The sequence below is a fragment of the Amblyraja radiata genome, chromosome 9 (assembly GCF_010909765.2).
Source record: "Amblyraja radiata isolate CabotCenter1 chromosome 9, sAmbRad1.1.pri, whole genome shotgun sequence".
NCBI lineage: Eukaryota > Metazoa > Chordata > Chondrichthyes > Rajiformes > Rajidae > Amblyraja > Amblyraja radiata.
Genome location: NC_045964.1, coordinates 30252709 through 30265949, shown reverse-complemented (window position 1 = coordinate 30265949; position 13241 = coordinate 30252709). Strand labels below are relative to the sequence as shown.

Sequence of the window (13241 nt, the reverse complement as noted above, 5' to 3'; positions counted from 1 at the left end):
CTCAATTAAACCATGCAACATGTTAGATCCAACTATATAAATGATCAACGTTTGTTTTTGTTTTCAAATATGCTCACTGCTTGCTAAATACTTGTTGCAGCGAACGACTTGTTTCGCAGCCAAAATAAGCGAGAGTTTCCACGACATGCTATTTGGAACATGCAAACGCTGATGGCTCTTTTTTTAAATTATGATTATTATTCCTGAGATCTTGGCAGGTTGCGTTTATTAACCCTGAGAATTCAAGTTATTGCTTGGAGGACTGCACATGATTTAAACCGCGTTGCAATGGATGGAGCAGCGAGGTGAAGCATGAGAGGGATGTGACTTGAACTGCAATAATCTCATTGCATGGCTGGCATCCTCCGACGGCTTTGCTTCACCCTTGTCTGGTATTCCGGGCATGCATTCAGGTACCCGGGCGTGGGTGGGAAGCAGGGCTCCAGTACCGGGGATGCGAGGAAGAGCCGGGGCTCTGCTCTCCGCCTCGACTGCACTGAAGAGACAGGTGGCGATCACCAACCACATTTACACACTTCGCCTCTTTATAACTCTAAATAAAGGCGACGAAACAGACCCAGGCGAACGCTGGAAGCTAAAATGCGAGATGCCGGGGCTTTTTTAGTGCTGATTTGCGGATGATAGTGCGTGCAAATATTAGCTAACTCCAAAATAAATTAAAAGAGATGATGCAGAGAGATTGCCGGCGGCAGCGGCGGCTCCGGGCACCAGCACAAGGGGAGGGACGTGGGAACCGGGAGCGCTGAGTTATGTTGCACCCGGGTCGCGGTGACGAGGGAGAGTTAGTGTGAGAGGTCGCGCTCTAGTTACACGCACAGAGGGAGGGAGGGAGAGAGGGGGACGGGTAGAGAGGGAGGGGGAGGGAGACAGTGGGTTGGGAGAGAGGAAGGGAGGGAGGGAGAGAGAGAAGGGGCGGGGAGAGTGGGAGAAGGGGTGGGGAAAGGGGTTGGGGAGAGAGGGAGGGAGGGAGACGGGGTGGGGAAAGGGGCTTGGGAGAGAGGGAGGGAAGAGGTGGGGAGGGAGGGGGGATAGAGAGGGGGGAGAGAGAGAGGGTGGGGGAGGGAGGGAGACGGGGCTAGGGAGAGAGGGAGGGAAAAAGGAGGGGGAAGACAAAGCTGCGTCTGCTCAGGCTGGGTGACCTGACACCTCTCCAACCCCCCCCCCCCCCCCCCCCCGCATCTCCCCCCATCCCTCTCACCCCCCCCCCGTCCCACCTCTCTCCCCTCCCCCCTTCCCCCACCTCCGCTGAACGCGGGCAGCTGCAACGCTGCTGACAATGAGCGCAGCGCCGCCGACACTGGCAACAGCATTAGTATTAGACAAGGAGCCCCTGTGCACTGCCACATACCTCCTCACGCTCACTCACTCACTCACTCACTCACTCTCCCATCCCCTCTGCCTCTGTCTCCCTCTCTCTCACTCACTCACTCACTCCTCACCCTCCTCCCTTCTCTCTGTCACTCACCCCTCCCTCACACTTCATCCAGTTCCTCTCCCTCCCACCAAACCCCCCCCCCTCCCAACCCTCCCTCCTCCTCCTTTTCCTTGCACCTTATATCTTCTAATATTTACATTCTCCACTGTATTCTCTGCAGCTACACACACACACACACACACACACACATAACAACAACAACATACAACAACACAACACAACATGATGGCGGCAGCACCTATCCAGCAGAACGGGACCCACACGGGGGTTCCGATAGACCTGGATCCCCCCGACTCGAGAAAGCGGCCGCTTGAAGCTCCCCCTGAAGCAGGCAACACCAAGCGAACCAACACCGGCGGTGGGTATCATCATTTATTCTCCTTCTGCTTCGCCCCCTTCCTCCCTCCCCCAACCCCCCCTCAAAAAAAATCCCATGGAAAAATGGCGTCTGTTTTGTTCGCAATACATTACAAAAAATTGTAATTTCGGAGGGAGGGGGGTGGGGGGGGTGGGGGAGGAAATAAGACATAACCTCGCTGTTCATATATTTAACTTTACTAGCACTGCATGACATGAGACAGTGGCAGAGCTGTGGTAGCTGGGAGCTGGCAAGGAACTGTTACAATTTGGATTGTGGGCTGAATAGCGGTTTGAGCGGAATCCACGTCCCATCCTTTATTGCATTTTAATAGCAGGGCGCTAGAAAGGGAAAATACTGCGTTGGTTATTCGAGTTTGTTTTTTCCTCCCCTTGGTTAGTGAGAAGCTTGTGTGTTTTGCAGCTGTGCTGGTTATCGCCGTTTGATTTTGTTGCTGGGCAAATTTGCTGCGTTGTGTGAAAGAGTATGGACCTGCATGATGTATCTTGGGCTTGTTTTTTTCCTCTCAGCGTCTGATTTCTAACTGACACTGTTACCTGTACCGGCAACTTAAGCAGTTCAAGCAAAAGCCGACAGAGGCTTAAAATGAAGCGATACTTTAATTAACGAGCTTAAAACGGATCACTGTTCTCTTGATAACACCGGTTAAGAAATCTGGGATTGCGCTGCCGCTGTATCTGCGTCTTGGTGACATGTCAAATGCTGGGGATTTCCGGAGAGAGGGATGCATGGTTGTTCTTTCCCACACAGATAGGGTTCATTGATTCACGCGTTGCAGCTAATTGTGTTCGCATCTTGTGCCTAAAAGTAAACAAACAGCAATCATTAGAGGTGCCGAGGAGTTATCGCTGGTTACACTGCGTTTATTTATTTACAGTGCTGTATGTGGAAATATTTAACTGCGCTGCACGCAAAGAACGCGGTTTTATAGGTCAATTACAAATTCACGATCACCATGGAAACCAGGACTGTCATCGTCTTCTGATACATTATTCAAAATCCCTCTAAACATGGGTATGCAGCCACTCTTTCTCCCTCTGCATCACAAAATGTCATTTATTTTTGTGACGTTTAACATAGAGTAACTATTTTTAAAATGTCCATAGTTGCAAATGTATTAAAATATGATATGTAGAGTAAAATATGTTTTTTTTTTCTCTACTAAACTGTTATCACGTTCTTCAAAATGATCAAATATACTGATTTATGATCACTCCTTTCTGCAGTGGATTCCAGGGCATAGATTTGGGGAGAATATATGTGCGCCCGTTATCTTTGATTTTGCAATAATCTATTCGTTTTTTTTCCTTTTGCAGAAGACGGCCAATATTTTTTAAAAGTCCTTATACCTAGCTATGCTGCCGGATCTATCATTGGAAAGGGAGGACAGACCATTGTCCAACTGCAAAAAGAGACCGGTGCCACGATCAAACTGTCCAAGTCCAAAGATTTCTATCCAGGTAAGAGGAAGCTGCTCAGACGCGGTCATTGACTGGATGGGGCAACGGTCGCCCTAAAAATAATCGGACGATGCAAAATTAAGGACATGTTTTCATCGTGTCGGTTCGGACAGACCGAAAAATTTACTGTACTTACATTTCGTCCGCACTGTCAGTGAATTTATGCAGTGGTCTTCTGGAGTGGCTTTTCAAGCATGTGTATCTTCGCTCTTGTCATTCCCGCCCCCACGTCCCCGTTAGCTGCGAAACTAATTTGAAAGGATTGTGTATGTCTGAATGTGCATTTATAATATGCACCCTTCCCCAGTGTTAAACCCACGGGAGGGGGGGGGGGGGGGGGGGGGGGGGGACAAGACGAGAAACGGTTTCTTCGCTTCATTTATCATAAATATGTCATCCGCCTGTAATGTTTATCTGATCGTATCTATTGAACATTGTGTAAATTGTGCCAACTTTTTGTCCTGGAAGGAATTACGAAAAACAAAGCTTGTGCGGTGATAATTCTGATGTCTAAGATCTAGTATGCTTGGGCCCGGCGTCGTGTGTGCCATTTACTTCTGTCATTCATTTCGCTTTGGGAATGTGGCTGAAGTGAAAGGAGCTAAATTAAAAACCACTGGCTTGATGACAAAAAAAAGGTTATTGGTCTTGAATAAGTAAGCTACTGTGGAGCCCGCGGTTGTGTCCAATGGAATGAATGAATTCGTGATCGAACTGGGACAGCTGGCGTGACGCTGCATTCGAGCAAGTGGGGCATTTCATTTCTCAGGGACATTTAACTGGATGAGAAAACGAACTCGTTTTACCAGACCTAATTCACGGATGCAGAACAGACTATATATTTTTTTTTTCAGTTGCGTGGTTTGTCAAACCGTGGGTTTTGTGTTTTTCGAAAGCAAAGGCAGACTGCCGACAAGTTGCAAGCGCCCAATCCTGAATAGAAAACCCCTGGCAACTGCAAGCAAAGCTTCGGTCTGGTTTTACTAGCTTGTGCGATGTAGAAAAGGGCTTCAAGTTTATGCGGATATTACGCGTGGATTGCAGCGATTAATTTCTTCTGAAGACATACACTGGAGTAACTCAGCGGGCCAGGCAGAATCTCTGGAAAAAAGGAATAGGCGACGTTTCGGGTCGAGATCCTTTTCCAAACTGAGAGTCAGGGGAGAGGGAAAGAATAATTCATTCTTCTGGCCTAGCGAGAAGCATTTCATATCAAACATCACTTAAACGAAGATGAACGCATCTTTGTAGTTTATGCTTTGTGTTCGATTGCCGGCCAAAGTTAATTAAACTCCTTCCAAACTTCCCATACCTTTATATGTATATGTATGCGCGGACACACACCCGCACACATGTATGCATGCGTGTTCAAATGCATCCTCTTCCATAAACCTCCACCTGCTTTGACATTGCTTTCAAATTATGGATGTTTATGTCAAAATTGAGCAAACATAACCACAACATATTTATGGATCGGGACCCATCTTACGCCACCTACAAAAGCCACCTATCCATTTTCTCTAGAGATACTGCCTGGCCCGCTGAGTTACTCCACACACACGCACACAAACATCAAGCCAACCTATGCCTATCACAAACAGTCTGTGAAACGTGCAGTTGTGTAGCTGGTACCATTCAGAATCGTCGTTTTTTCCCTCTGATTAAACAAGACAACTGTAGCTCTGTGCTTTCGAGCGAACTGCACGCTCTACCATTCAGAGTACGTTTAAATATCTGAAATGATAGTTTATTGTTCAGCCGTTAACTCCTGCAAATATGTTACAGTAAACTTTCCCGCCTCCATGCACAACTTTACATTGCTTTGCACTGAATTCATTTCGGAATGTATTTCAGTTCTGCTGTAAAGCAGGCAATTCGTCAGTGATATCGGTTCCCTTTCGTGACCGAGTGAAAACTCCCAGCGGTCTACCAGCATCCTAAAAACAAGTAGAATCTATGAATGTTTCATACCGTCAGTAAATCAAGATGTCGCATTTATTTACTGGGACATGACAAAACAAAATATTTGCAGAGTTCAAATGCATCCTCCATAAATCACCACCTGGTTTGATATTGCTTCCAAATGATGGATGTTTATGATAAAAGTGGGCAAACGTAACCACAACATATATTTATGGATCGGAACCCATCTTCAGATTAAAGCTCCATAGATGCTGCTGCACCCGCTGAGTTTCTCCAGCATTTTTGTGTACCTTCAGATTCAAGGCAAACCTTGTCCCAACCCGAAACGTCACGTATCCATTTTCTCCAAAGATGCTGCCTGATCCGCTGAGTTACTCCAGCACTTTGTATCCATCTTTGGTTTCAACCAGCATCCGCAGTTCCTTGTTATTACATAAAATATTTATGGCGATCTTACCGTAACGTTTACTACAGGAATGTTATGACAATCTATCTGGTTTATAAGATAAGATATAATGACCTGACTAATGCTTTGTTATTTTTTTTTTTACCGGCACCAATATTTCGAAGCGTTCCATCCCATTTCATATTTGACCAAAGAGATATGCGAATGGTGATTTATTTTGATTTTCATCCTGACTGTTGGGTGATACTACTACACGAAATAAATATTTGACATTGTCATCTAAGTTCATAATTGGCGTGTCAATTGCAACAGTAGAGTAAATTAACAGTAACAGCACGAACAGTAATAACAAGTAAATGCATGCTATGGAATAGCAGAGCCAATCTTAACTTGATGTCACAGAACCAGGTCTCCCTTTTTTGTTACAGTTAGTGCATATTTAAAAGTCAAAATTAAAAATGGTACTACGCAAGGTTGCCTGGATTTCTCTCTTTCCACTTAATTGACATAATGTAATAAAAGTGCACATCCATGCCTGCACTCTGATCTGTTCAGTGTCAGTGCCTGTACAGATAGTGTTGCCATTAACAGTCTCGTCTGAACTTTCAAAAATATTTTCAGAAGAAATAATTAATGGCAGTGCTTTTAAGGTAGTTTTTACATGTGTTGTTCAACATGGTCAATTAAACTGCTGTCAAGAAAGATAAAACAACCATGTTTTCTGTTTGTTTCCAGAGTTGTTTAAACATGTATTGAATATGGTATATATAGGCACAGTGTGAATATTAGTGTTAACAGTTAAATTAGTCACAACTGTTAATGAATTAGTCATCAAAGATACTGATCCTCTTTAAAGATACATATTTTTCAGATTGCTCCTAGTCAAACCACTTTAGTATTATAGATTTATTATATATGATTATAGGATAAGCATGTGAGCAAAAATGTAGTTTAGAGAATTTCCCAACAAATGTGCCTCCTAATTTCACTTTAATATATATTTTGCTGAATTGGTCAGATGACTATTTCCCCATTCTGGTTGCAGCTGCAATATGGTATATTTAAAAAAAGAATCAAAAATTCAATAAGAATGTAATAAACAGGTGGATGTAATTGACTGAGTTTTCTCAGCATTTATCTGTCTGAAGATTAAATATCGGAACATATTATGCCTATTCCAATTTCTGTTGGAAATACAGACCACACACAATTGTGGTTACGGATTCAAGTTAATATGGGATCCTTAAGGTTAGACATATTTTTCTGCAGTACATGGCCATATACCGTTTAACTACATCAGCTGATCACTTGAAAGAAACAGTCTGTATCAGAAAATAACAGAGGCCATTTTACATTCAACATTCATATTATTTAAAGAATGTTGGTTTCAAGTCATTTTATTATCTTGCCACTGATTGTTAGTTAAAGATGGATTGCTGGTGTTCTTTGTTTTAAGTTCCTTTGTGTACCATTTTCTCAGTTGCTAAAATGCTGCATTATCAATTTCATAGTGATGCATTACTTTTAACTAAAGTTGCTACTCTCTATGTTAATTTTGTGGTGTCTTCTGAAGCAGAAAATTGCAATCATACCGTGTTTGTGCATAGCTACATCCTTTATTACTTTATATCTTCTCTTTGCTGATGCAAATTGCATGCTGTATGCAGCGCTGAACTCTGAGAATTCACGACATTCATTTCATTTTTTGAATAACTTTCTAAATGTTAATGATTGAATTAATGCCCTGCAGTTTTTACTGCTTAGTAAAATGTCAACATTTTTACAGACATTGTGTTGCAGAAAATACACAGTTTGAGATACAAAGTACATTGTATGCATAATTAGTAAATTAAGTCCTAAATATTGATATACTTCATCTTTTGTACGAGGAAAGGATGATGTGTTTGCGCAAGTCCGAATTACTGCAGTAATGTCACAGGTAGAATATAAAGAAGCTCCTCACGTTTCATTGAGTTTAGCCAGGAGGATGTGGTATGAAAGGTACCTTGTTCAAGAAAATCAAAATGAGTTGTAGAGATTTTTGATCTGCACAAATCCATTTATTAAGATCATGCATACTATTGCCAGTCGACTTGGCTGTTATCCAGAAGTGTTACAAATGTCTTTGGCTTACGGTAGCTTCTTGATGTTGCAGCCTATTTAGTGTTAACGCTCAGTACAATAAGGATAGGGAGGTGATGTGTTGACATATAGTGGATAGCCAGCTGCACACATTGGCAATTCTTAAATAGGACAGCTGCTGGTCATGTGACATGTTGGATTTAAATAGTTACTTTCTTTTGAACAGAGGATTTAATTGTGTCAAAATTAAGAAATAAAGGACAAAGTATTGAAGGAATGAGGTGGAGAGTAAAAAGTATTAAAAAAGCATGAAGATTGTAATGTAGATGGTATTTTAGTTGGGAATACTAATGGTTGGTCACATCCTTGAAACATTTTCTATCACGAGAGGCAACTTTCAGACTCAAGTGAATGACGATGTTAAAATACTGAGTCATGTGCAATTTATGTTTTACTGTAATTTAAAAGAAAAAGAAAGATTGTTGTGACTTACGACTTGGTGCTGGGTTAAAATTACCACATTTTGTCAGACTCTCTCATTACTAGAACAATTCCAAACAAACAAAAGCTTACTTGGAATTTTGCATTGATTCTTCCATTTATGATACAAGAAGTTAAATGGAGTGTGGTGGCTCTGTTTAAATTAGTTCAGAGATACAGTGCAGAAACCGGCCCTGCGGCCCACCGAGTTCATGCCGACCAGTGATCCTCATGCACTAACACTATCCTACACACTAGGGACAATTTACAATTATTCCAAGCCAATTGACCTACAAACCAGTACATCATTGGAATGTGGGAAGAAACCAGAGCTCCCGGACAAAACCAATGCAGGTCACAACATACGGAGAACATACAAACTCCGTACAGACAAGCACCCATAGTCAGGAACGAACCCGGGTTTCTGGCACCGTAAGGCAGCAACTCTACCGCTGCTCCACTGTGCCGCCCTCATGTTCACTGAATAAATCTGGAATAAAAAGTTCAGATGATGTAAAAAAAAATTAGCTTTGCCTACATTCTTCAGAGAAAAAAATCTGTTCTGACTCATATGTGACTCCAAAGACAGGTGCCTTAATTGTCCAGGTGGTTTGATAGACCATCTGGTTGAATCATACCCCAGTGCCCACCTTTCATCGCCATCTGCTCATCTAATTAGGAACATAAAGTTAATGCAGTCCCATAGCACAACAGATAGACACAAAGTGCTGGAGTAACTCAGCGGATCAGGCAGCATCTCTGGAGAAAAAGGATGGGTGACATTTCGGGTCAGGACCCTTCTTCAGATGTACACAGGCCTACACAGCACAACAAATAATTGAAATATTGTGTAAAATCATAAGACAGAGCAGAATTAGGCCATTCAGCCCATCGAGTCTGCTCTGCCATTTGATCATGGTTGATCTATTTATGTTCTTCTCTTCTGCCTTCTCCCCATTACCTTCTACACACCCTTACTTCTCACCCACCACTCCACCTCCAGGTCCCTCAGATCGGCCAACTTGGGGCTGCTGAATATCCCGCGGTCTAGGCATAAGCTTAGGGGCGACCGTGCCTTTGCGGTTGCAGCTCCTCTCCTAGACTGTGGAACAGCATCCCCCTTCTAATCAGAACTGCCCCCTCCATCAACTACTTTAAGTCAAGACTAAAATCTTATCTATACTCCCAAGCCTTTCCTGACGTCCACTGAGTGAGGGTTAATTGTATATATGTATGTAGTTTGTTTATACTATTCTTATAACAAATGTAAAGCACTTTGGCCAACAAGAGTTGTTTTTTAAATGTGCTATATAAATAAATGTGACTTGACTTGACGACTACTAATCAAGAACCTGTCACCCTCTGCTTTAATAATACCCAATGGCTTGGCCTCCACTGCCATTGTGGCAGTGAATTCCACAGATTCACCACCCTTTTGCTAAAGAAATTCCTCCTCCTCCTCTCCATCCTAAATGTACATCCTTTTGCCCTCTGGTCCTAGACTCTCCCATTACTAGAACAATCCACTCCACATCCACTTTCATTATTCCTTTCATTATTCGGTAGGTTTCAATGAGGTAGCCCTCTCATCCTTCTAAACTCCAGTGAGTCTAGACCCAGTGCCATTAAAGGCTCCTCATACATCAACCCAATCATCCCCGGGATCATTCTTGTAAATTTCCTCTGGACCCTCAGTAAATTCATTAAGTTATGTAAATGTCAGCCTTACAAATCTTCTTAACTGTGATGAACATTAAAGCTAAATAGTAACAAAAATATTCATGACTGGATGCTGCTAGATTTACCATGGCCCCCCTATTTACAGGGGAAAGATCACCCAGCGGAAAACCCAGTGGTTTCCTGTTTGTAATCGTAGCTTGGTTGTCTAAAAGCTGCATGAAGCCAAAGACATGCAGGTTTGTAGTTTCATTGGCTTCTGTAGATTGTCCCAAATGTGTCGGATAGTGCTAATGTATGGTTGATCGCTGGTCGGCGCAGACCTGGTGGGCCAAAAGGTCTGTTTCAAAGCTGCATCTCTAAATTAAACTAAGCCTGATTTGTATGGTGGTGTGGGTGGAATTGGTGTCTGTGGATTGTAGGTGACTCTTAGATCCATTCAGAAATGGGAGGGGGAGGGGGGGGGGGGAGTGGGCAGTGGGGAGCGATGTTGATCAAGTTATTGTGAGGAATGGTTTGCTTGGGAGACTGGAGTAAAAGTATTCCTGCATTTCCTAGACATGAGTGTCCAGGAATAACATTCACTCTTCCATGGAATCAATATTGTCTCTCTTTAGTTCCAAGAATAGTGAGAAAATTGATGCAGCCTCATTTAAAATTTCTCGTGTACTCCATTTTTTTCCACAGCAATTGAGATCCTGAAGATTTGACTTTATTCTGGATGTAGGGGGTCTGGTAATTTTGTTGTTTAATGTTTAAATGTCATGGTGGATTTTTTTATTTGGCTTTGTCTGGGAGTCAGAATCATTTATGATTTTTAAATTTAAGCTAGCATACGCTGAAAAAAGAAAACGTTTTATTAGCTTTGTGCAGCTTTAACCCTGCTCTGTATTGTCAACAGGAAGATCACATATTTTTCTAGGCAGGATTGCCTCCCTTTTCCTTCCTCCCCCCACCCCTACCCCCACCCCCCGAACAAATAGCACTTCACCAAAAGTATGCATTCCAGCTGTTGCATGGAGAAACAAAGGCATATGCTAATGTCATAAGGATCAGAATTGGTATTGTCAATTGTTTAAATATTGTAAAGCAAATAACTACTAATGTATAATTCCCCAGAACTTGAGTGAAATACGTAATTGAGAATAAAAATGTTTTCGGTGATTGTTTCTGGATATATGCAATTATGTAATCATGCAGTAATTTAATCATCCAGTCTGACTCAGCAATCAAGATATTAGAGTCATAGAGCATGGAATCAGGATATAGAGTAAAAGCAAGGAGACCAGCCCTTCATGCCAACCAAGATGCCCATCTACACTAGTCCCACCTGCCTGCGTTTGGTCCATATCCCTCGAAACCTTTACTGATGACTCAAATTTATTAATTGGTACAATACAGCTTCTAGTTTACCATGCCCAGAATACTAAATTAAAATGGTATTGCGTATATTCAGTTAAAACAGAAGTAACTTCAAGATTGATAATTATTACAAAGCAGTATCAGTAATATTGTGCAAGGCCCTATCTGTATGGCGCCTTATCAATATATACTTCAACCTCAATGAGTCAACTCTGAAGGAGGAATTGAACACTGTTTGAATGATTATTTCCAATATATTGGTCCAGCTGTAAAGGAGTGAAAACAAGATATATACATGTCAGTTTTATGGTAGCTAGTGAGGAAAATATTAACAAGCTGTCATGTATTAAAATAAAAATATCTTTCATTCTTAATAGGTCAATTGGAAATATAGATTTATTCATATAAATAATTCTGTGCTCATTCTGACATGTTCCTCAGAAAAGTTTGACACTCAGTGGTTCTCCATGTGACACCATTGAATAATTTCATTTTGATTTTGTTTGACTTTATACTTTGCATACATGTGCTAGCTAATTGGATCCAAAATTGGCTTTTTGACACACATCAACATGAATGAGTATGTGCAAGATATGACAAGTAAGTTCGCGGATGATACCAAAGTGGATGGTGTTGTAGATAGGATGAAGGATGCCTGAGGCTCTTCTTATCGAGTCCACACACAAGATTAGAAGTTGTTCACTTCTCAGCATCTGCACACAATGGTGTCTGTCTTGTCGCTTCTTATGCTTCTAGTGCGTGGTGGTGGAAAGATTGGTGGAAACGGGACGCAACGTGAACGCTCTTTCTTTGACCACATGCCTGAGGCAAGAGCTGTGTGTGTGTGTGTGTGTGTGTGTGTGTGTGTGTGTGTGTGTGTGTGTGTGTGTGTGTATGTGTGTGTGTGTGTGTGTGTGTGTGTGTGTGTGTGTGTGTGTGTGTGTGTGTGTGTGTGTGTGTGTGTGTGTGTGTGTGTGTGTGTGTGTGTGTGCCAGATGCAACAACATTTTGTTCAAAGGTACACAAAATTGCTGGAGGAACTCAGCGGGTGCAGCAGCATCTATGGAGCGAAGGAAATAGGCGACGTTTCGGGCCGAAACCCTTCTTCAGACTGATGGGGGGTGGGGAAAGAAAGAAGGAAAAAGGGAGGAGGAGGAGCCCGAGGGCGGGCGGATGGGAGGGTGGGAGGAGACAGCTAGAGGGTGAAGGAAGGGGAGGGGACAGCACAGGCTAGCCAAATTGGGGGAATTCAATGTTGATGCCATAAGGGCGCAAGGACCCCAGACGGAATATGAGGTGCTGTTCCTCCAATTTCCGCTGTTGCTCACTCTGGCAATGGAGGAGACCCAGGACAGAGAGGTCGGATTGGGAATGGGAGGGGGAGTTGAAGTGCTGAGCCACCGGGAGATCAGGTAGGTTATTGCGGACTGAGCGGAGGTGTTCGGCGAAACGGTCGCCCAACCTACGCTTGGTCTCACCGATGTAAATTAGCTGACATCTAGAGCAGCGGATGCAGTAGATGAGGTTGGAGGAGATACAGGTGAACCTTTGTCGCACCTGGAACGACTGCTTGGGACCTTGAATGGAGTCGAGGGGGGAGGTGAAGGGACAGGTGTTGCATTTTTTGCGGTTGCAACGGAAAGTGCCCGGGGAGGGGGTGGTGCGGGAGGGAAGGGAAGAATTGACGAGGAAGTTGCGGAGGGAGCGGTCTTTGCGGAAGGCAGACATGGGGGGAGATGGGAAGATGTGGCGAGTGGTGGGGTCACGTTGGAGGTGGCGGAAATGGCGGAGGATTATGTGTTGTATTTGCCGGCTGGTGGGGTGAAAGGTGAGGACCAGAGGGACTCTGCCCTTGTTGCGTGTGCGGGGATGGGGAGAGAGAGCAGTGTTACGGGGTATGGATGAGACCCTGGTGTGAGCCTCATCTATGGTGGCGGAGGGGAATCCCCGTTCCCTGAACATTTTGTTCAGATTTGCTTTTGTTGGTGTATTTTTGAATGACAATAAAGTCTTTAA

The 13241-nt window shown here is 43.3% G+C and overlaps 1 protein-coding gene and 1 long non-coding RNA gene across 5 annotated transcripts in view; one reads left to right on the top strand and one right to left on the bottom strand.

Moving 5' to 3' along the window:
* Positions 1–1250: 1250 nt before the first annotated feature.
* The window catches only part of nova1 (NOVA alternative splicing regulator 1), a 246843-nt gene continuing 234852 nt past the window's right edge, over positions 1251–13241 (top strand). For 3 of the 4 annotated variants that reach the window (XM_033026977.1, XM_033026976.1, XM_033026979.1), the window contains exons 1-2: positions 1251–1814; positions 3152–3295. In XM_033026977.1, coding sequence (XP_032882868.1) covers positions 1679–1814; positions 3152–3295 — 280 coding nt within the window. In that variant the 5' untranslated portion in view covers positions 1251–1678. Of the gene's footprint in view, positions 1815–1996; positions 2210–2712; positions 2850–3151; positions 3296–13241 lie in introns of those variants that run through there. The other variant, XM_033026978.1, reaches the window with a different exon arrangement.
* Positions 2338–3607, bottom strand: LOC116976916. Its single transcript, XR_004413072.1, has 2 exons — positions 3432–3607; positions 2338–2636 (listed from the first exon to the last, which is right to left on the bottom strand). It is a non-coding gene; the product is annotated as an uncharacterized LOC116976916 (long non-coding RNA).